Below are 24,276 nucleotides of genomic sequence, written 5' to 3' on the forward strand. Positions count from 1 at the left end.
AGAGAGAGAGAGGTATCATGTAATCTACTCACTCTTGAGAAGTTGATGGTAGTGTTTGTAGTGATGCTGGTGATAGTGGTAGTAATGGTGGTGGTGGTGGCGCTATTGCTGCTGCTGCGATGGTGGTGGTGATGGGTGGTTGCGATGATGGTGGTTGGTGGTGGTTTAGTAATTGTGGTTGGTGGTGGTGGTGGTGGTGATGGTGGTTGGTGATGGTTGGTGGTTGCGATGGTGGTGATGGTGGTTGGTGGTGGTTGGTGGTTGCGATGGTGGTGGTGGTGGTGGTTGCGATTGTGGTGGTTCGTGGTGGTGGTGGGTGGTGGTTGCAATGGTGGTGGTTCGTGCTGGTGGTGGGTGGTTGCGATGGTGGTTGCGATGGTGGTTGCGATGGTGGTGGTTTAGTGATTGTGGTTGATGGTAGTTGGTGGTGGTGGTGGTGGTAGCAGTTGATTTAGTGGACTGACACACGCAAAGCCACACCCTCTCACATCTCTCTCTCTCTCTCTCTCTCTCTCTCTCTCTCTCTCTCTCTCTCTCTCTCTCTCTCTCTCTCTCTCTCTCTCTCTCTCTCTCTCTCTCTCTCTCTCTCTATTCGTGTTTTAACATCACTTCTTTATTTTTGCCTTCCTATCTCCCCTCTTTTTTCCCCTTCCCCTTCCCCTACTATTCCTTCGTCTCCTCTTTCTTCCCCTCCTCTTCCTTCCCCTCTTCGTTAAGTAAACTTTCCACCACCGTCAATCATACACTGAACGGAGAAAAGAAGAAAAAGAGAGGAAGGGAAAAGGAGAGGAAGAAAAGGAAAAAGAGAGGAAAGAAAGAAAAAAGAGGAAAAAGATAGAAAGGAAGAAGGGAAGAGAGGAAAAACAAAGAAGAAAAGAGAAAACGAGGGATATAAAGTTGCATAAGTTGATATGCAAGACACATGCCGACATGCAAGACACATGTAGATATGCAAGACACATGTAGATATGCAAGACACATGCCGACATGCAAGACACATGTAGATATGCAAGACACATGTAGATATGCAAGACACATGCCGACATGTAAGACACATGTAGATATGCAAGACACATGTAGATATGCAAGACACATGCCGACATGCAAGACACATGTAGATATGCAAGACACATGCCGACATGTAAGACACATGTAGATATGCAAGACACATGCCGACATGCAAGACACATGTAGATATGCAAGACACATGTCAAAATGCGAGACACATGTCGAAATGCGAGACACATGTAGATATGCAAGACACATGTCGACATGCAAGACACATGTCGTCATGCAAGACACATGTCGTCATGCAAGACACATGTCGTCATGCAAGACACATGTCGACATGCAAGACACATGTCGTCATGCAAGACACATGTCGAAATGCGAGACACATGTCGAAATGCGAGACACATGTCGAAATGCGAGACACATGTCGAAATGCGAGACACATGTCGAAATGCGAGATATGTCGACATGCAAGACACTTGTCGACATGCAAGACACTTGTCGACATGCAAGACACACATGCAACAACTGGGTGAGGGACTGATTACCTCAAACTCCTTCTGATCATCGCCATTCTTCTTTGCATTGGACTGATGAAGCTACTGTGTGGCGAAACGTTTCCTTACTTAATATTCCCATACGTTGTCATTGTCAAAACGTTTTATCACTTTTGGGTATCTTTATTCGTTGATGTTTCGCCACTATCCAGTGACTTTATCAGCGCAATAAAACATAATAACGTAAGACTGGAGGAGCACTGCAGTAGGCCTACTGGCCCATACTAGGAAGGTGCTTCTCGAACCCAAACCCACTAATGAAAGTATTTTCCCAACCTATTTACAAGAGCTAGCTTAATAGCTCTATAGATACCCAGATATTGTATGGATACCCAGATATTGTATGGATACCCAGATATTGTATGGATACCCAGATATTGTATGGATACCCAGATATTATCAATACCTGTTTATCTATGCGGGTGTTTCGGAAGCATGGCGGTGCCGGCGATCGTAGGGAAACATCGAAATTCGGCGATTGTAGTGGGATTTTGATCAGAGATCCTATGAGAAATTGAGTTTTAAGACCTATTTCACACCATGTTACAAAGTTCTTCCCATTTCACAACACCTGTTACATAAATTTCACAATTTACAATTTTAAACTCTCCTACCCTAATCACAATACCAACTTGTACACAGTCTCAATTTCGAATTTTGTCAACCAAACAGAAGGCTAAACCCTATTTCATGACGCCAATTAAAAACTCTTTCCGTTTCAACCCCCCTTCCCCCTCTGAAAAAAGGGGTCTCTGCCCCCTTCCACACATTTTAACTGTTAATTTATCGACGTTCGTGATCTAATTGCCAGTCTGCAGGACTAAGAAAGGAAGACAGAAGTAATCTCCTTCAAAAGAGATTTAAAATCTTAAAATGACAGCAGTGACGGATGTTTTTCTTGGGGAATGAGAGAGAGAGAGAGAGAGAGAGAGAGAGAGAGAGAGAGAGAGAGAGAGAGAGAGAGAGAGAGACCTGTAGGCACAGCATACTAACATTAACGAAATAAAGCCTATTACACACACACACACACACACAATTATATATATATATATATATATATATATATATATATATATATATATATATATATATATATATATATATATATATATATATATATATATATATATATATATATATATATATATATATATATATATATATATATATATATATATATATATATATATATATATATATATATATATATATATATATATATATATATATATATATATATATATATATATATATATATATATATATATATGTATATATATATATATATATATATATATATATATATATATATATATATATATATATATGTATATATATATATATATATATATATATATATATATATATATATATATATATATATATATATATATATATATATATATACATATATATATATATATATATATATATATATATATATATATATGTCTTTGGAAACCTCTTTTAATTAAGCTGAGGTAGATACATAGTTCATAGCTTCTAAACTAAGCAAGCACTATAGCAACGTAAGAGTGGAGGAGCACTGTAGTAGGCCTACTGGCTCATGCTATATAGGCTCTTCTCAAATCCAACACTTCACACTCGTATATTTGTTTAACGTGTTTTAAAAGCCTAATAACCTTGGCTAGGCATGACACTGTATAATGCTGCCTCTAAAACTTCACAGTTGTCTTCTACCGTCTATAACTATTCATCAAGGCTGAGGGACTGATCCCCTCTCACAACATTACCCTATCTTCCACCATCTCGAGTACTATTCTATTTACTGGACTAATAAAAACCACCAAAGACACTCAAGTGTAGCACATATGTCTCATCAATTTGCAAAAAAAACGTCAATTATAAATGAAAAAAGAAAAACCGTAGATAAGAAGTGAGAGAAACAGGGTAGAGTGCAGCTTCTAGGCTATCCCTGGACTGGCATGTACCAATCACCCAGCCAGGCAGTTCCAGCCTCAATTGAATAAGGAGCAACTTGATTCAATCCGCATGTTTCTTGGTCGCCCCTGAGTCCCAGTTGTGGTCTCTACCACCACTCCCTTTTTTCACCCTTTTTCTTTGAGGGGGATAGCTTTAATCTTTACCCCTGGGCTTTAAACCTATGACTTTAGTATATATATATATATATATATATATATATATATATATATATATATATATATATATATATATATATATATATATATAACAACACTGTACTAACCAAGGACTCGAACCCATGTTGTACTGGCCCGTCTTCTGGTGAGAGAGAACCACATCCACATGACGCCTTAACCCACAAGACCACCAAATCCTGCGTCATATGGTTCTCTCACCAGAAGGCTGGCCAGTACAACATGGGTTCGAGTCCATGGCTAGTACAGTGTTGTTATATTGGAGATTGACAGCAAATTTATTTTCTACGATTAGTTATGATATAAATATGTAAGAAAAACTTATACAAGACTAATATAGAACATTTTAGGCAAGAAGTATTTTGATCTTTCCAGAAAAAAAGTGTTGGTGAGAAAGTCAAGTGTTTCTTGGAGCATAAACAGAAGGGGGACCAGCAACACTGTAAAAAAATTTTCTTCCCTTTCTGGGACGACCTCTAGCTCTCATACCCTCAAACAGTGTTTCATACACGTTATTGGTCATCCTATTCTACTCTATGCTCTCTTAATGGCCAAAGCACCTCAACAGCCCGTCCTCAGCTATCAAAGTTCCAGACCATGAAGCTGAACTCTTCTCCAGACTGAGGGACTGACCACCTCAAATACTTTTCTCCAGGGTTGATGGACTGATTACATCATCTTTAGATTGTACTGCACTATCCGTATTTGACTGAAGAAGCCTACTGCGTAGGCGAAACGTTACATCAATAAAGATACCCAACAAATGTATGTGTGTCTTAATCTTAAACTTGTCGATATTTTATACCTTTTCAATAGTCTCTAAAATTTACTAATGGTCCCTACACCATCTAATTTCTACACTTTAAATTCTTATCATAATATTCATACGACACATTGCTCTTAAACATGACATCTCCGCTGCCTATAGCTATCCCCTCTAGTTGCAACGTTGAAAACCCATGCCTCACACTCATGTAATAGTGTTGGTAACACTATAGTCTGGTATACTGACATTTACTGTGCCTTTGTAGATGAACGTCCCATAAATGTCATAATACCCCCCCCCCTATACTTGTGTATGGTTCACCTGGTTTTTCATAGTTTCCTAGACCCATACTACTACTACTACTGCTGCTACTACTGCTACTACTACTACTACTACTACTACTACTACTACTACTACTACTACTACTACTACTACTACTACTACTACTACTACTACTACTACTACTACTACTACTACTACTACTACTACTATAACTATTACTACTACTATTCCTACTAGTATTATTACTACTACTACTACTACTACTATTACTACTACTATTGTTATTATACTGCTGCCACTACTTCTAATACTATTACTACTACTAGCACCACCACTACCACTAGTATTACTGCTATTACCACCACCAATTAATAATGAAAATAAAATATATCTCCTATTCCTTAGGTGCATCATAACCCCATATGTGTTTAGAGCTCCCCCACGAGTGCACTAAACCTCCATACATCAACACACTCCTACCAGGCCTAAGTGTGCTCTTACTAGGCCTAAGAGTGCATAATTAAGGCCTCAATATTTTCTCCGAAATTCCTATACACACACACAAAAATCCCCGGAGATTACTATACAGGGATGTAATCTCCGTATGTTGGAGACACCGCTTTCGGTAATCCTCCCCTCCTGGTGAACTGATTAATCCCGAAAGAGGATTTAGGGAGAGAAGGAAGTTGTAGGGAAGAAAGAGATTTTTTTCCTGTTGCCCTAAGAGTATGGATACTTATTATTCAGTACTTATACATTCTTCCAGCAGGAACTGGAGTTACACAGTATAACATTCCACCAGGTACTGGAGTTACACAGTATTACATTCCACCAGGTACTGGAGTTACACAGTATAACATTCCAGCAGGTACTGGAGAGACACAGTATAACATTCCAGCAGGAACTGGAGTTACACAGTATAACATTCCAGCAGGTACTGGAGTTACACAGTATAACATTCCAGCAGGTACTGGAGAGACACAGTATAACATTTCAGCAGGTACTGGAGAGACACAGTATAACATTCCAGCAGGTACTGGAGAGACACAGTATAACATTCCAGCAGGTACTGGAGAGACACAGTATAACATTCCAGCAGGTACTGGAGTTACACAGTATAACATTCCAGCAGGTACTGGAGAGACACAGTATAACATTCCAGCAGGTACTGGAGTTACACAGTATAACATTCCAGCAGGTACTGGAGTTACACAGTATAACATTCCAGCAGGTACTGGAGAGACACAGTATAACATTCCAGCAGGTACTGGAGTTACACAGTATAACATTCCAGCAGGTACTGGAGTTACACAGTATAACATTCCACCAGGTACTGGAGTTACACAGTATTACATTCCACCAGGTACTGGAGTTACACGGTATAACATTCCAGCAGGTACTGGAGTTACACAGTATTACATTCCACCAGGTACTGGAGTTACACAGTATAACATTCCAGCAGGTACTGGAGAGACACAGTATAACATTCCAGCAGGAACTGGAGTTACACAGTATAACATTCCACCAGGTACTGGAGTTACACAGTATAACATTCCAGCAGGTACTGGAGAGACACAGTATAACATTCCAGCAGGTACTGGAGTTACATAGTATAACATTCCAGCAGGTACTGGAGTTACACAGTATAACATTCCAGCAGGTACTGGAGTTACACAGTATAACATTCCAGCAGGTACTGGAGTTACACAGTATAACATTCCAGCAGGCACTGTAGTTACACAGTATAACATCCCAGCAGGTACTGGAGTTACACAGTATAACATTCCAGCAGGTACTGGAGTTACACAGTATAACATTCCAGCAGGTACTGGAGTTACACAGTATAACATTCCAGCAGGTACTGGAGTTACACAGTATAACATTCCAGCAAGTACTGGAGTTACACAGTATAACATTCCAGCAGGTACTGGAGTTACACAGTATAACATTCCAGCAGGTACTGGAGTTACACAGTATAACATTCCAGCAGGTACTGGAGTTACACAGTATAACATTCCAGCAGGTACTGGAGTTACACAGTATAACATTCCAGCAGGTACTGGAGTTACACAGTATAACATTCCAGCAGGTACTGGAGTTACACAGTATAACATTCCAGCAGGTACTGGAGTTACACAGTATAACATTCCAGCAGGTACTGGAGTTACACAGTATAACATTCCAGCAGGTACTGGAGTTACACAGTATAACGTTCCAGCAGGTACTAGAGTTACACAGTATAACGTTCCAGCAGGTACTGGAGTTACACAGTATAACATTCCAGCAGGTACTAGAGTTACACAGTATAACGTTCCAGCAGGTACTGGAGTTACACAGTATAACGTTCCAGCAGGTACTGGAGTTACACAGTATAACATTCCAACAGGTACTAGAGTTACACAGTATAACGTTCCAGCAGGTACTGGAGTTACGCAGTTTAACATTCCAACAGGTACTGGCGCTTCTTTTGTTGGGAATTCCCGTTGTGTATAATTCCTGTTATGGAGAGTTTCTGTTGTGTAGAATTTGTGTTCCTGTGAGTTCCTGTTGTCAAGGAGCGATCCTGTTAACGGTCGATCATGTTAAGGGGTGATCCTGTTAACGGTCGAACCTGTTAACGGTCGATCCTGTTATGGTTCAATCCTTCACTTAACATGAAGAATCTCTAAAAATATAGTCTTTACAATTTTCGACTAAAAAATTCTAGGAATTAGTTATCAAAGAGGCTCGATAAAATTCTTTTCGAGCTATTGTTAATTTGGAATGTTGGAATTAAATTCCCAAAGAGAAATTAAAATTAATAACAGACAAAAGGCAGTTTTGAAAAAACTCAAAATTATGTAAATAAAGGCAATTAAAAAGTTTATATATATATATATATATATATATATATATATATATATATATATATATATATATATATATATATACATACATACATATAGGAAGAGAGAGAGAGAGAGAGAGAGAGAGAGAGAGAGTAATATTCTTTATCCTTCCAAAATTTTCATTCCGGAAGGAATTTTGGGATAACATGGAACCAAAGAAATATCTGTCTCTTAGTCTGCCTTAAATAAGACTATTGTCAATCTTAAAGAAGACTCTCGCAGGGGCCACACAATGGTCCCAACACGCCTCGGGCCATTTATGCCCGCCTGCAATGCTTCCAGATATCAGGTCTTGTGGTCTCGTTATGACTGGCGTGATGTTTTTACAACCTGTACGGTCTCTGGCCACGGCGGTATATCTTGGCAGACGACTTCCGGAGTGCTGCCTTCTCCGGCAGATATCTTACTTTTATAGACGGATTATTCTGCCTGTGCGTCACGCTGGCGAGGGAAGGGAAGGAGAGCCCCTCCCATCGTCTGGATCCAGTTGTCTTTATCAGCAGGTGCAAAGGGATTCAAACCTTTACAGAAGGGTTCTAAACCTGCCCGAGTGGGAGATAACGCTTTGGTAATTAAATTTGTTTGATGTCTGGTCTCTCTTCCCAGTGTTTATGACCGCTGGAGGAGAGGGTTACAGCCTTCAAAGTTTGTCAAGTCACCGTGAAAGAGAGAGAGAGAGAGAGAGAGAGAGAGAGAGAGAGAGAGAGATTGTGTTGGTCCCTCATGAAAAACGAAGTGTTTTCTCGCTCTATCAAAGAACTGTCCTGGTGTTTTATTTCCCTTTGGCTTTACCAGTGATTATTACACTAAAAAAACATCAAACACCGTTTGGGTCGTGTGGTCTACCTGGAGGGTGTGGACAAGTGGTTCAGAGAACAGACAAGTTGATAAATTAGACATGTGCAACACTTGGGTATCTTTAGTGAGGAAATGTTTCGCTACACAACGGCTTCATCAGTCCTATACAAAGAAGAATGGTGAAGATCAGAAAGAGTTTGAGGTAATCTGTCCCTCAGCCTGGAGTCGATGTAATCCGTCTAACAATCTTGAAAATGTGTCTAATTTATCAACCTGGAGAGTGTTCTGGGGGTCAACGCCCCCAGGATCAGGGCCTGTCAACCAGGTTGTTTGAGAACATAAAAGACACAAGAATGGAGGAACACTGCAGCAGGCCTACTGGCCCATACAAGGCAGATCCTTCACAAAACCACCAACATTTGGTAAGACGTGTGCAACAATCAGGTATCTTTATTCCGAAACGTTTCACCCAAATACAGAGGCAGCAGCTGTAGCAGTGGAATGAAGTTAATAAAATCAGTCCATTGAACTTGGAGAAAAGTAGTTGAGGGACTGACCACCTCAAATCCATCAAAACTGATAGACTAATTACATCATCTTCATTTCACTACTGAAGAAGCCTGCTGCACGAGAGAAACGTTTCAGCACGTTTCACACGTATCTTAAATATCAACTTGTCGATATTTGATACCATTTTCAACAATGTCATTATCTTGGCTCTACACTGGCACTCTGCAGTGAGGGGCTGTATATGGTGGCACTCTTTCTGTTGACTCTCAGTGCCTCCTGTCTCTGTAGTGAGTTTTTATTTCGTGGGCCTTACTGTTCTTGGCACCTGGGGGTCCTGAGTGCCTGGGGTCGTAGTCATTGTTCGTGCTAATGGAGGTCCTTATTGCCTGGAGCCGTACTAACTGCACTTATAATCCGTACTTAGTGCCTGTGATCGTACTTAGTGCCTGGGGTAGTACTTAGTGCCTGGAGGTCGTACTTAGTTTCTAGGGTCGTATTTAGTGCCTGGGGTCGTACTTAGTGCCTGGGGTCGTACTTAGTGCCTGGGGTCGTACTTAGTGTCTGTGGTCGTACTTGTTGTGGGGGTCGTTCCCATTGCCTGGAGGTCGTACTTAGTGCCTGGAGTCGTACTTAGTTTCTAGGGTCGTACTTAGTACCTGAAGGTCGTACTTAGTGCCTGGGGTCGTTTTTAGTGCCTGTGTTAGTACTAAGTGCTGTGAGTTTGCCTCATATGGGGTATTATTGAGCAAATGCAACTATGTTAAGTTGTATAATTTGCATAACTGTATCCTTGCAACACGGTTGCAAGCAAGCCACGGTACGGGTAGTGTTCGAACTCACGGCAAGCGAGTCGTAAAACTCCAGGTTTACGCGCTGGCCTGGAGTTTGACGACTAGCCGCGAGTTCAAACACCACCCGTACCGTGGTTGGCATCTTTGTGTTCGTTTAATATCACGTATCTTAGTCTCTCCCGTCAAGATCATCACTACCTGGAGTTTACCTGGAGTTTACCTGGAGTTTACCTGGAGTTTACCTGGAGTTTACCTGGAGTTTACCTGGAGAGGGTTCCGGAATTCAAAGGAATCTACTGCCAGGGCTTCAACTGCTCTTATTTTCACTGCCCTAAGAACGGTAGGAAATCATACGACGGGCGGGGTTATATCCCGCGATCAGAGTCACAACGCATCGGTCTGGAGTTTTGTGACTCTCTGATCGCGGGTTCAATCCCCGCCCGTGGTATGGTTTGTTTGCATTCGTGTCGTTACGATTTCGTGAGTCATGTTAACGGTAGGAACTAGGCTGAATTAGGCATAGGAATTCACTGGGCTGTGGTTCGTATGTTAGAGTACGCGTGGCCAGCAGTAACAGCCTGGTTGATCAGGCCCTGATTAACCACGAGGCCTTGTTATGGACTGGGCCGCTAGAGGGTTGACCCCTGGAAACACTTCCATCCTGATAACATTAACACTTAAATCCATGAACACTTAAAACCTTAATTTTTAAAGGGGTTGACAAGTAAGCCAGCGGAAGGCCTCGGTCACATGACTGGAAGCTCCAATGGTGGGTTATGATATGACTAAGACCCCCATCAGGGAACCTTAATTAACCCTTAACTCCTTGATCATTGATGACTCAGTGACATCACTGAAGGTTCTTGATTCACATACTGACACTAACATGCTCGTTGGAGACGTCACGTAAGGAAATTCACATAGAAATCACATGGATTCAGTCACATAATAACTACAACATGAAGTTGATACGTCATCCAAACAAAATACTTTGAAGGCAGAAACTGAATATGTTCTTGATACATCTGTGTCAAGCATTACAAATTATTTTAAGAGATAAGTAAGGATTCTGAAAGTTGCAAGAGCAGGGAAGGTTGTGTAGAGATATAACAAAAACGTTAATGATTACATTTACAGTGGAATTTGTAAACAGATTGACTGATGTTGTAGTACCGAGGCTTAGGTCTGGTTACAAGCACTTCTGACAGTGTGATGTTGTAGTAGCCAGGCTTAGGTCTGGTTACAAGCACTTCTGACAGTGTGATGTTGTAGTAGCCAGGCTTAGGTCTGGTTACAAGCACTTCTGACAGTGTGATGTTGTAGTAGCCAGGCTTAGGTCTGGTTATAAGTACTTCTGACAGTGTGATGTTGTAGTACCGAGGCTTAGGTCTGGTTACAAGTACTTCTGACAGTGTGATGTTGTAGTAGCCAGGCTTAGGTCTGGTTACAAGCACTTCTGACAGTGTGATGTTGTAGTAGCCAGGCTTAGGTCTGGTTACAAGCACTTCTGACAGTGTGATGTTGTAGTAGCCAGGCTTAGGTCTGGTTACAAGTACTTCTGACAGTGTGATGTTGTAGTACCGAGGCTTAGGTCTGGTTACAAGCACTTCTGACAGTGTGATGTTGTAGTAGCCAGGCTTAGGTCTGGTTACAAGCACTTCTGACAGTGTGATGTTGTAGTACCGAGGCTTAGGTCTGGTTACAAGCACTTCTGACAGTGTGATGTTGTAGTAGCCAGGCTTAGGTCAGGTTACAAGCACTTCTGACAGTGTGATGTTGTAGTACCGAGGCTTAGGTCTGGTTACAAGCACTTCTGACAGTGTGATGTTGTAGTACCGAGGCTTAGGTCTGGTTACAAGCACTTCTGACAGTGTGATGTTGTAGTACCGAGGCTTAGGTCTGGTTACAAGCACTTCTGACAGTGTGATGTTGTAGTACCGAGGCTTAGGTCTGGTTACAAGCACTTCTGACAGTGTGATGTTGTAGTACCGAGGCTTAGGTCTGGTTACAAGCACTTCTGACAGTGTTATGTTGTAGTACCGAGGCTTAGGTCTGGTTACAAGCACTTCTGACAGTGTTATGTTGTAGTACCGAGGCTTAGGTCTGGTTACAAGCACTTCTGACAGTGTTATGTTGTAGTACCGAGGCTTAGGTCTGGTCACAAGCACTTCTGATAGTGTGATGTTGTAGCAGCCAGGCTTGAGCTTGGTCACAAGCACTTCTGACAGTGTGATGTTGTAGTAGCCAGGCTTGAGCTTGGTCACAAGCACTTCTGACAGTGTGATGTTGTAGTAGCCAGGCTTGGGCTGGTCACAAGCACTTCTGACAGTGTGTTGTAGTAGCCAGGCTTGGGCTGGTCACAAGTACTTCTGACAGTGTGATGTTGTAGTAGCCAGGCTTGAGCTTGGTCACAAGCACTTCTGACAGTGTGATGTTGTAGTAGCCAGGCTTGGGCTGGTCACAAGCACTTCTGACAGTGTGATGTTGTAGTAGCCAGGCTTGGGCTGGTTACAAGCACTTCTGACAGTGTGATGTTGTAGTAGCCAGGCTTGGGCTGGTTACAAGCACTTCTGACAGTGTGATGTTGTAGTAGCCAGGCTTGAGCTTGGTCACAAGCACTTCTGACAGTGTGATGTTGTAGTAGCCAGGCTTGGGCTGGTCACAAGCACTTCTGACAGTTTGGCAGACACACAGGTGCTAGTCAGACTGAATGCAAAGCATGTGGACAGCGTTATGGACAATTTCTTAAACACTATGTTCTTGACTGCCCACTTATTAAGGAATATATATTTATATATATATATATATATATATATATATATATATATATATATATATATATATATATATATATATATATATATATATATATATATATATATATATATATATATATATATATACATATATATATATAATCTTTTGTGGTATGACTTGACTCGGTTTCTTATGAATGAAAATGTAAAATTAGATAATGTAAACAATTAACTTAAAGTTGTTTGTAACTTGAAATTTAAACTCAAGTTCCATCACAGCTCTCTCTCTCTCTCTCCTTCAAGAAACCGTTAAAGCTCTCTGTCTCTCTGATCTCCCTCCGAGCTTACCAGACATTTTTCTACCTCAGTTTTCTCTCCCAACCCCTTCAACTTCTACGACTCTTCTCCCTCAGACTTAAAAATCTCTCAGCACCTTCCCCATTCCCATTTTTCTCACCCTCCAATCTCCCATTCCCCCATATTCCCCCATCATCTCCCAGAGCCTCCTGATCCCTAGTCCCAGGAAGACAGCCTCAAGGGGAATACAAAATTCCTGTCGATACGAGGAATATTTCAGTCCTGTGGATATATTGTGTAGTTACATATTTGTAGTTATAAGAGTGGAGTTATGTTGCTGGTGCACCATCTACAGTGTTTGTAGTTACAACAACAGTGTTGCTGGTGTACCATCTACAGTGCTTGTAGCTACAACAACAGTGTTGCTGGTGTACCATCTACAGTGCTTGTAGCTACAACAACAGTGTTGCTGGTGTACCATCTACAGTGCTTGTAGCTACAACAACAGTGTTGCTGGTGTGCCATCTACAGTGCTTGTAGCTACAACAACAGTGTTGCTGGTGTGCCATCTACAGTGCTTGTAGCTACAACAACAGTGTTGCTGGTGTGCCATCTACAGTGTTTGTAGCTACAACAACAGTGTTGTTGCTGTACCGTCTACACTATTTGTAGCTACAACAACAGTGTTGCTGGTGCACCATCTACAGTGTTCGTAGCCACAACAACAGTGTTGCTGGTGCACCATCTACAGTGTTTGTAGCTACAACAACAGTGTTGTTGATGCACCATCTACAGTGTTTGTAGCTACAACAACAGTGTTGCTGGTGCACCATCTACAGTGTTTGTAGCTACAACAACAGTGTTGCTGGTGCACCATCTACAGTGTTTGTAGCTACAACAACAGTGTTGCTGGTGCACCATCTACAGTGTTTGTAGCTACAACAACAGTGTTGCTGGTGCACCATCTACAGTGTTTGTAGCTACAACAACAGTGTTGCTGGTGCACCATCTACAGTGTTTGTAGCTACAACAACAGTGTTGCTGGTGCACCATCTACAGTGTTTGTAGCTACAACAACAGTGTTGTTGGTGCACCATCTACAGATTATTTATTCCAAAATCTCGTATTAAACGAGTGTAAAAAGAGATAGCGAGAGATAGAGATATAGAAAGAGAGAGAGAGAGAGAGAGAGAGAGAGAGAGAGAGAGAGAGAGAGAGAGAGAGAGAGAGAGAGAGAGAGAGAGAGAGAGAGAGAGAGAGAGAGAGATACAAGAGAGAGAGAGACAAGAGAAAGAGAGAAACAAGAGAGAGAGAGAAACAAGAGAGAGAGAGAAACAAGAGAGAGAGAGAAACAAGAGAGAGAGAGAAACAAGAGAGAGAGAAAGTGAATAAGGAAAATGGGGATAATGTAAATTCAACATAAATAATCAACAAAATTTTTGGCAGATAACGAACGAAAAAAAAAATCACCATTATTTTCGCCACAACAACGAACACCACTAGAAAAAAAAACCCTCTCAAACCCCCAAAAACCATCTTGATTCCCCCCTTCTTAAACCAAGCATTTTAAACCAGCACAATAACATTGCAGACACCTTGTACATATAAAATGTCCTCTATTTCGTCTCTATTATCCCATCATCTTGCAAGAACTCGCATGATTTTTTAACATTAAAGTCATGAATAATGCAGCATTTTTCTCATTATTTTTTTATCAATGCTGCAGTAAATCTCGTGAAATTTACATATATTTACACGATACAATATAATGTTTTCCTGGGGTTATTTTTTGAGTGTGTAAAGGAAGTATATTGGAAATGTTATTGTTGAGAGAGCGTTTTACTCTGTGTAGAGCTTTGTTGTGTGTTTTACTCTGTGTAGAGCTTTGTTGTGTGTTTTACTCTGTGTAGAGCTTTGTTGTGTGTTTTACTCTGTGTAGAGCTTTGTTGTGTGTTTTACTCTGTGTAGAGCTTTGTTGTGTGTTTTACTCTGTGTAGAGCTTTGTTGTGTGTTTTACTCTGTGTAGAGCTTTGTTGTGTGTTTTACTCTGTGTAGAGCTTTGTCCTGTGTTTTACTCTGTGTAGAGCTCTGTTGTGTGTTTTACTCTGTGTAGAGCTTTGTTGTGTGTTTTACTCTGTGTAGAGCTTTGTTGTGTGTTTTACTCTGTGTAGAGCTTTGTTGTGTGTTTTACTCTGTGTAGAGCTTTGTTGTGTGTTTTACTCTGTGTAGAGCTTTGTTGTGTGTTTTACTCTGTGTAGAGCTTTGTTGTGTGTTTTACTCTGTGTAGAGCTTTGTTGTGTGTTTTACTCTGTGTAGAGCTTTGTTGTGTGTTTTACTCTGTGTAGAGCTTTGTCCTGTGTTTTACTCTGTGTAGAGCTTTGTTGTGTGTTTTACTCTGTGTAGAGCTTTGTTGTGTGTTTTACTCTGTGTAGAGCTTTGTTGTGTGTTTTACTCTGTGTAGAGCTTTGTCCTGTGTTTTACTCTGTGTAGAGCTTTGTTGTGTGTTTTACTCTGTGTAGAGCTTTGTCCTGTGTTTTACTCTGTGTAGAGCTTTGTTGTGTGTTTTACTCTGTGTAGAGCTTTGTCCTGTGTTTTACTCTGTGTAGAGCTTTGTTGTGTGTTTTACTCTGTGTAGAGCTTTGTTGTGTGTTTTACTCTGTGTAGAGCTTTGTCCTGTGTTTTACTCTGTGTAGAGCTTTGTCCTGTGTTTTACTCTGTGTAGAGCTTTGTCGTGTGTTTTACTCTGTGTAGAGCTTTGTTGTGTGTTTTACTCTGTGTAGACCTTTGTTGTGTTTTACTCTGTGTAGAGCTTTGTTGTGTGTTTTATTCTGTGTAGAGCTTTGTTGTGTGTTTTACTCTGTGTAGAGCTTTGTTGTGTGTTTTACTCTGTGTAGAGCTTTGTCCTGTGTTTTACTCTGTGTAGAGCTTTGTTGTGTGTTTTACTCTGTGTAGAGCTTTGTCCTGTGTTTTACTCTGTGTAGAGCTTTGTCCTGTGTTTTACTCTGTGTAGAGCTTTGTCCTGTGTTTTACTCTGTGTAGAGCTTTGTTGTGTGTTTTACTCTGTGTAGAGCTTTGTTGTGTGTTTTACTCTGTGTAGAGCTTTGTCCTGTGTTTTACTCTGTGTAGAGCTTTGTTGTGTGTTTTACTCTGTGTAGAGCTTTGTCCTGTGTTTTACTCTGTGTAGAGCTTTGTTGTGTGTTTTACTCTGTGTAGAGCTTTGTTGTGTGTTTTACTCTGTGTAGAGCTTTGTCGTGTGTTTTACTCTGTGTAGAGCCTTGTTGTGTGCTTTACTCTGTGTAGAGCTTTGTCCTGTGTTTTACTCTGTGTAGAGCTTTGTCGTGTGTTTTACTCTGTGTAGAGCTTTGTCGTGTGTTTTACTCTGTGTAGAGCTTTGTCCTGTGCTTTACTCTGTGTAGAGCTTTGTCCTGTGTTTTACTCTGTGTAGAGCTATGTCCTGTGTTTTACTCTGTGTAGAGCTTTATTTTGTGTTTTACTCTGTGTAGAGCTTTGTCGTGTGTTTTACTCTGTGTAGAGCTTTGTCGTGTGTTTTACTCTGTGTAGAGCTTTGTCGGGTGTTTTACTCTGTGTATAGCTTTGTCCTGTGTTTTACTCTGTGTAGAGCTTTGTCCTGTGTTTTACTCTGTGTAGAGCTTTGTCCTGTGTTTTACTCTGTGTAGAGCTTTGTCGTGTGTTTTACTCTGTGTAGAGCTTTGTCCTGTGTTTTACTCTGTGTAGAGCTTTGTCCTGTGTTTTACTCTGTGTAGAGCTTTGTCCTGTGTTTTACTCTGTGTAGAGCTTTGTCGTGTGTTTTACTCTGTGTAGAGCTTTGTCCTGTGTTTTACTCTGTGTAGAGCTTTGTCCTGTGTTTTACTCTGTGTAGAGCTTTGTCCTGTGTTTTACTCTGTGTAGAGCTTTGTCGTGTGTTTTACTCTGTGTAGAGCTTTGTCCTGTGTTTTACTCTGTGTAGAGCTTTGTCGTGTGTTTTACTCTGTGTAGAGCTTTGTCGTGTGTTTTACTCTGTGTAGAGCTTTGTCGTGTGTTTTACTCTGTGTAGAGCTTTGTCCTGTGTTTTACTCTGTGTAGAGCTTTGTCGTGTGTTTTACTCTGTGTAGAGCTTTGTCGTGTGTTTTACTCTGTGTAGAGCTTTGTTGTGTGTTTTACTCTGTGTAGAGCTTTGTCGTGTGTTTTACTCTGTGTAGAGCTTTGTCGTGTGTTTTACTCTGTGTAGAGCTTTGTCCTGTGTTTTACTCTGTGTAGAGCTTTGTCCTGTGTTTTACTCTGTGTAGAGCTTTGTCCTGTGTTTTACTCTGTGTAGAGCTTTGTCCTGTGTTTTACTCTGTGTAGAGCTTTGTTGTGTGTTTTACTCTGTGTAGAGCTTTGTCGTGTGTTTTACTCTGTGTAGAGCTTTGTCGTGTGTTTTACTCTGTGTAGAGCTTTGTCGTGTGTTTTACTCTGTGTAGAGCTTTGTCGTGTGTTTTACTCTGTGAAGAGCTTTGTACTGTGTTTTACTCTGTGTAGAGCTTTGTCGTGTGTTTTACTCTGTGTAGAGCTTTGTCGTGTGTTTTACTCTGTGTAGAGCTTTGGCGTGTGTTTTACTCTGTGTAGAGCTTTGTCGTGTGTTTTACTCAGTGTAGAGCTTTCTCCTGTGTTTTACTCTGTGTAGAGCTTTGTCGTGCGTTTTACTCTGTGTAGAGCTTTGTCCTGTGTTTTACTCTGTGTAGAGCTTTGTCGTGTGTTTTACTCTGTGTAGAGCTTTGTCCTGTGTTTTACTCTGTGTAGAGCTTTGTTGTGTGTTTTACTCTGTGTAGAGCTTTGTCGTGTGTTTTACTCTGTGTAGAGCTTTGCCATGTGTTTTACTCTGTGTAGAGTTTTGTTGTGTGTTTTACTCTGTGTAGAGCTTTGTTCTGTGTTTTACTCTGTGTAGAGCTTTGTCGTGTGTTTTACCCTGTGTAGAGCTTTATTGTGTGTTTTACTCTGTGTAGAGCTTTGTCGTGTGTTTTACTCTGTGTAGAGCTTTGTTGTGTGTTTTACTCTGTGTAGAGCTTTATTGTGTGTTTTACTCTGTGTAGAGCTTTGTCGTGTGTTTTACTCTGTGTAGAGCCTTGTTGTGTGTTTTACTCTGTGTAGAGCTTTGTCGTGAGTTTTACTCTGTGTAGAGCTTTGTCCTGTGTTTTACTCTCTGTAGAGCTTTGTCGTGAGTTTTACTCTGTGTAGAGCTTCGTCGTGTGTTTTACTCTGTGTAGAGCTTTGTCGTGAGTTTTACTCTGTGTAGAGCTTTGTCGTGTGTTTTACTCCGTGTAGAGCTTTGTTGTGTGTTTTACTCTGTGTAGAGCCTTGTCGTGTGTTTTACTCTGTGTAGAGCTTTGTCGTGAGTTTTACTCTGTGTAGAGCTTTGTTGTGTGTTTTACTCTGTGTAGAGCTTTGTTGAGTGTTTTACTCTGTGTAGAGGTTTGTCGTGTGTTTTACTCTGTGTAGAGCTTTGTTGTGTGTTTTACTCTGTGTAGAGCTTTGTCGCGTGTTTTACTCTGTGTAGAGCTTTGTCGTGTGTTTTACTCTGTGTAGAGCTTCGTCATGTGTTTTACTCTGTGTAGAGCTTTGTCGTGAGTTTTACTCTGTGTAGAGCTTCGTCGTGTGTTTTACTCTGTGTAGAGCTTTGTCGTGAGTTTTACTCTGTGTAGAGCTTTGTCGTGTGTTTTACTCTGTGTAGAGCTTTGTCGTGAGTTTTACTCTGTGTAGAGCTTTGTCGTGTGTTTTACTCCGTGAAGAGCTTTGTTGTGTGTTTTACTCTGTGTAGAGCCTTGTCGTGTGTTTTACTCTGTGTAGAGCTTTGTCGTGAGTTTTACTCTGTGTAGAACTTTGTTGTGTGTTTTACTCTGTGTAGAGCTTTGTTGAGTGTTTTACTCTGTGTAGAGGTTTGTCGTGTGTTTTACTCTGTGTAGAGCTTTGTTGTGTGTTTTACTCTGTGTAGAGCTTTGTCGCGTGTTTTACTCTGTGTAGAGCTTTGTCGTGTGTTTTACTCTGTGTAGAGCTTCGTCATGTGTTTTACTCTGTGTAGAGCTTTGTCCTGTGTTTTACTCTGTGTAGAGCTTCGTCATGTGTTTTACTCTGTGTAGAGCTTTGTCGTGTGTTTTACTCTGTGTAGAGCTTTGTCGTGTGTTTTACTCTGTGTCGAGCTTTGCTATGTGTTTTACTCTGTGAAGAGCTTTGTCATGTGTTTTACTCTGTGTAGAGCTTCGTCATGTGTTTTACTCTTGGTAGAGCTTTGTCGTGTGTTTTACTCTGTGTAGAGCTTTGTCGTGTGTTTTACTCTGTGTAGAGCTTTGCTATGTGTTTTACTCTGTGTAGAGCTTTGTTGTGTGTTTTACTCTGTGTAGAGCTTTGTCGCGTGTTTTAATCTGTGTAGAGCTTTGTTGTGTTTTACTCTGTGTAGAGCTTTGTTGTGTGTTTTACTCTGTGTAGAGCTTTGTCGCGTGTTTTACTCTGTGTAGAGCTTTGTTGTGTTTCACTCTGTGTAGAGCTTTGTCATGTGTTTTACTCTGGGTAGAGCTTCGTCATGTGTTTTACTCTGTGTAGAGCTTTGTTGTGTGTTTTACCCTGTGTAGAGCTTTGTCGCGTGTTTTACTCTGTGTAGAGCTTTGTTGTGTTTCACTCTGTGTAGAGCTTTGTTGTGTGTTTTACTCTGTGTAGAGCTTTGTCACGTGTTTTACTATGTGTAGAGCTTTATCATATTTGCAAGTCAGAGAACTCTTCCGTCCCACAGAGCTCAGGAGAGCTTTGTTAAATGCCCACAGAAGAGCTCATCATTTACCTAGTGAGAAAAATTGGCTTTTCTGTTCCTCTGCAGCCCAATCTCTGTCTCTGTCTCTCTCTCTGTCTCTGTCTCTCTCTCTCTCTCTCTCTCTCTCTCTCTCTCTCTCTCTCTCTCTCTCTCTCTCTCTCTCTCTCTCTCTCTCTCTCTCTCTCTCTCTACAGGGTTTGACAAGGTTAAGGATCCCTAGCTTTATTGACAGCTATATTACAGGTTAAGGATTCCTAACTTTGTTGGCAAGCTAGAGCTGTTACCTATATCAGCTCATTTGAAAGCATTTTTATTGTTATGAGACATACAAGTACGGGACAGGATGAAGTTGGAGCCATCTGTGGGCCAGCATTTTCATTTGATCAACTGACTTTATCTCGTTGACATCATTATGCTGTACGAATGTGTTCCATACTCGAGTCATCCTGGGTATGTATGATCTCAGATGGAGTGATGTTCTGGAGAAGGGTACAGCCAGAGTGAAGTTGCTGCTTTCTGCCCGTCTTGTGGCATAAAAGCTTGTTTCACGCTGTCCTCGAAGTGGATCCAAGTGTGGTATTTTGACAATATTGGCCTTGTACATAACAGTAAGGCCACCCACATCTATCCAGGATGGGTCCAGGCGAGAGATGAGACGTCTTGCTCTGTTCTCTACTCTGTCAAGCAGTCGCAGATGAGAGGGGGGGCAGGCAAACCAAGAAAGTGGAGCATACTCAAGGTGTGAGCGTACTTGTGCCTCGTACAGGATCTTGCAACCCCTACTGTCAAGCAGATGCGAGATACGGCGAAGTGCTGCAAGCTTCCTGGCTGCCTTGTTTGCAAGATTTACAACATGGTTCTTCATGGTTAGTTTGGAGTCAAATTTCACCCCAAGGTTATCAACTTCTTCTCCAGGTGCCAACATCGCTCACTCTCTCTCTCTCTCTCTCTCTCTCTCTCTCTCTCTCTCTCTCTCTCTCTCTCTCTCTCTCTCTCTCTCTCTCTCTCTCTCTCTCTCTCTCTCTCTCTCTCTTGCTTTCTCTCTCTCTCTCTCTGTTTCCTGCTCTCAGTTATTACAACTCAGGCTTTCAGCAGGGATGAACTGAAAGATCATGTTCATAGACCGGGCCGCGGGGGCGTTGACCCCCGGAACTCTCTCCAGGTAAACTCCAGGTAAACACTTCAGCTGACAGCTGTGCTTGGCTGAAAGCCTTCTCTAATTCTCTTTCAAAACGTCAGTGGTAGGTCGCCTGGGTATCCACTGTGTAAAAGAAATAATGGGTAAGAACGTTTCGCCAGCCAGTGGCCTTTTCAGTCCAATGCAGAGAAGAACGGTGGAAAAAGAGGAGGATACTGAGGTAAATAGTCCCTTAGCCTGAGGTCGATGTCATCAGTCTTTTTTTTCCGAGATTGGTGGGCTGACCACATCGACTCCAGGTTGAGGGACTGATCGCCTCAAAGGAATGATCTCCAATCATTTTTCTCTGTATTGGACTGAGGAAGCCACAACTATTTATCATTTTGTATTGTGCTGACAAAGCCACTGGAGGGCGAAACGTCTTGAAGATACCGAGATGTTTCACACATTTCTAAATCTTTATCTGGTTGGTGTTGCATACTATCAACACAAGAATGGCTCTAGGGGAACGTTTCGCCCTCTGCAGAGCCGCATTCTTGGCTTGAGAAAGCTCTGCACGGAGCAAAACGTTGTTAGAAAAACTAGTTTTGCCCCCCTGTGTATGGTCTTCATTACAGTTGTCTCTAGCTCCTGTATCCGGGTAGAATTTGGTCTGTTGTAACGGTGAGAAAATTATTTAGGTTACTGTAACGAGAGGAGGAGCCAGGAAATAATTAAGGTAATCCCGACTCTCAGTGGAATGTAATCCATTACAGAAACGAAAAATGTAATCGTGGAACTGTAACTGCAGATGATATGAGAAACACACACACAAATTAATGCAATGCTGTGTGTGTTCGAGTGTGTGTGTGTGTGTGTGTGTGTGTGTGTGTGTGTGTGTGTGTGTGTGTGTGTGTGTGTGTGTGTGTGTGTGTGTGTGTGTGTGTGTGTGTGTGTGGGTGGGTGTTCACCTATTTATGGTTGCAGGGGTCGATTCACAGCTCCTGGTCCCGCCTCTCCTCTGGTTGTTACTAGGTCCACTTTCTCCCTGCTCCAACAGCCTTATCGTAACTCTTCTTAAAAGCTATGCACTGATCCTGCCTCCACATCACCTCCAGACTGTTCCACTTCCTGACAACTCTAAGACTGAAGAAATACTTCCTAACATCTATATGACTCATCAGAGTTTTCACTGTATCCCATCTCTGAAACATTCTGGCCCTATTCATCATGTCAATTCCTCTCAGTATTTTGTATATCGTTATCATGTCCCTCCCGTCCTCCAGCTTCGTCAGGTCAATTTCCTTAACCTCTCCTTGTAGGACATAACCCCTAGCTCCGGGACTAGTCTTGTTGCAAGCCTGTGCACTTTCTCTAATTTCCTGACGTGCTTGACCAGTTGTGGGTTCCAGACTGGTGTTGCATACTCCAGTATGGTCCTGACACAGTGTGTGTGTGTGTGTGTGTATGTGTGTGTGTGTGTGTGTGTGTGTGTGTGTGTGTGTGTGTGTGTATGTGTGTGTGTGTGTGTGTGTGTGTGTGTATGTGTGTGTGTGTGTGTGGGTGTGTGTGTGTAAAATCAGCAAGTCTGCCCTGAATATACATATGAGTTTTCGCACTACCCTTTGGCTCTTGTTATCATGTATATGCATGGGCGTTATGTATGAATGTCATGTATATGTGTATGCAAAAATACACATATTCTTTTTAAACCTCCCAAGTATTTCGTTGTAATGGTAATAACAATGATACATTACGCCAAACCTCCCAAAAAATAATCGTGAAAAGATCAATTATTTTCAAAGCCGATTTTCGGTTGAGTGTTCTCAACCAGTTGTGTTTGAAGATGGTTGAACCAAGGCTCCTGGTCCCGTGTATTAATAGCGATCACACTAAATTACCTGCCTCAAAGAGAGATAAGACAGGAATAGTGTAGATGAAAGTAGATTTGGAATGAGGAGACGGAGGAAGGAAGAGGAGGATGAGGAAGAAGAGGAAGAAGAGGAGGAGAAAGAGGAAGAGGAAAATTTTGACCTAAACATTTGCTAAAAAAAACAGTTCCTAATGTTTACTCGCCTGCTTTCCACAATTAGCACTGTAGTGGGTGGCACTGTAGTGAGTGGCACTGTAGTGGGTGGCACTGCAGTGAGTGGCACTGTAGTGGGTGTCACTGTAGTGAGTGGCACTGTAGTGAGTGGCACTGTAGTGAGTGGCACTGTACTGAGTGGCACTGTAGTGAGTGGCACTGTAGTGAGTGGCACTGTAGTGAGTGGCACTGTAGTGAGTGGCACTGTAGTGGGTGGCACTGTAGTGAGTGACACTGTAGTGGGTGGGTGGCACTGTAGTGAGTGGCACTGTAGTGAGTGGCACTGTAGTGAGTGGCACTGTAGTGAGTGGCACTGTAGTGAGTGGCACTGTAGTGAGTGGCACTGTAGTGGGTGGCACTGTAGTGAGTGACACTGTAGTGGGTGGCACTGTAGTGAGTGGCACTGTAGTGAGTGGCACTGTAGTGAGTGGCACTGTAGTGGGTGGCACTGTAGTGAGTGGCACTGTAGTGAGTGGCACTGTAGTGAGTGGCACTGTAGTGAGTGGCACTGTAGTGAGTGGCACTGTAGTGAGTGGCACTGTAGTGAGTGGCACTGTAGTGAGTGGCACTGTAGTGAGTGGCACTGTAGTGAGTGGCACTGTAGTGAGTGACACTGTAGTGAGTGCCACTGTAGTGAGTGATACTGTAGTGAGTGGCACTGTAGTGAGTGGCACTGTAGTGAGTGGCACTGTAGTGAGTGGCACTGTAGTGGGTGCACTGTAGTGAGTGGAACTGTAGTGAGTGGCACTGTAGTGAGTGGAACTGTAGTGAGTGACACTGTAATGGGTGGCACTGTAGTGAGTGGCACTGTAGTGAGTGACACTGTAGTGGGTGGCACTGTAGTGGGTGGCACTGTAGTGAGTGGCACTGTAGTGAGTGGCACTGTAGTGAGTGGCACTGTAGTGAGTGGAACTGTAGTGAGTGACACTGTAGTGAGTGGCACTGTAGTGAGTGACACTGTAGTGAGTGGCACTGTAGTGAGTGGCACTGTAGTGAGTGGCACTGTAGTGAGTGGCACTGTAGTGAGTGGCACTGTAGTGAGTGACACTGTAGTGAGTGGCACTGTAGTGAGTGGCACTGTAGTGAGTGACACTGTAGTGAGTGGCACTGTAGTGAGTGGCACTGTAGTGAGTGGCACTGTAGGGAGCGGCACTGTAGTGAGTGGAACTGTAGTGAGTGACACTGTAGTGGGTGGCACTGTAGTGAGTGGCACTGTAGGGAGCGGCACTGTAGTGAGTGGCACTGTAGTGAGTGGCACTGTAGTGAGTGGAACTGTAGTGAGTGACACTGTAGTGGGTGGCACTGTAGTGAGTGGCACTGTAGGGAGCGGCACTGTAGTGAGTGGCACTGTAGTGGGTGGCACTGTAGTGAGTGGCACTGTAGTGAGTGGCACTGTAGTGAGTGGCACTGTAGTGAGTGGAACTGTAGTGAGTGACACTGTAGTGGGTGGCACTGTAGTGAGTGGCACTGTAGTGAGCGGCACTGTAGTGAGTGGCACTGT

The 24,276-nt window shown here is 42.2% G+C and overlaps 1 protein-coding gene across 1 annotated transcript in view; it reads right to left on the minus strand.

Moving 5' to 3' along the window:
- Positions 1 to 11,486: 11,486 nt before the first annotated feature.
- LOC138855230 (uncharacterized) overlaps positions 11,487 to 24,276 on the minus strand; it is a 13,147-nt gene continuing 357 nt past the window's right edge. The window contains exons 1-2 of the mRNA XM_070103516.1: positions 23,539 to 24,276; positions 11,487 to 12,047 (exon numbers count right to left, since the gene is read on the minus strand). The exon at positions 23,539 to 24,276 is cut by the window's right edge and continues 357 nt beyond it. Coding sequence (XP_069959617.1) covers positions 11,487 to 12,047; positions 23,539 to 24,276 — 1,299 coding nt within the window. The remainder of the gene's footprint in view (positions 12,048 to 23,538) is intronic.

The sequence above is a fragment of the Cherax quadricarinatus genome, chromosome 85 (assembly GCF_038502225.1).
Source record: "Cherax quadricarinatus isolate ZL_2023a chromosome 85, ASM3850222v1, whole genome shotgun sequence".
Classification (NCBI taxonomy): domain Eukaryota; kingdom Metazoa; phylum Arthropoda; class Malacostraca; order Decapoda; family Parastacidae; genus Cherax; species Cherax quadricarinatus.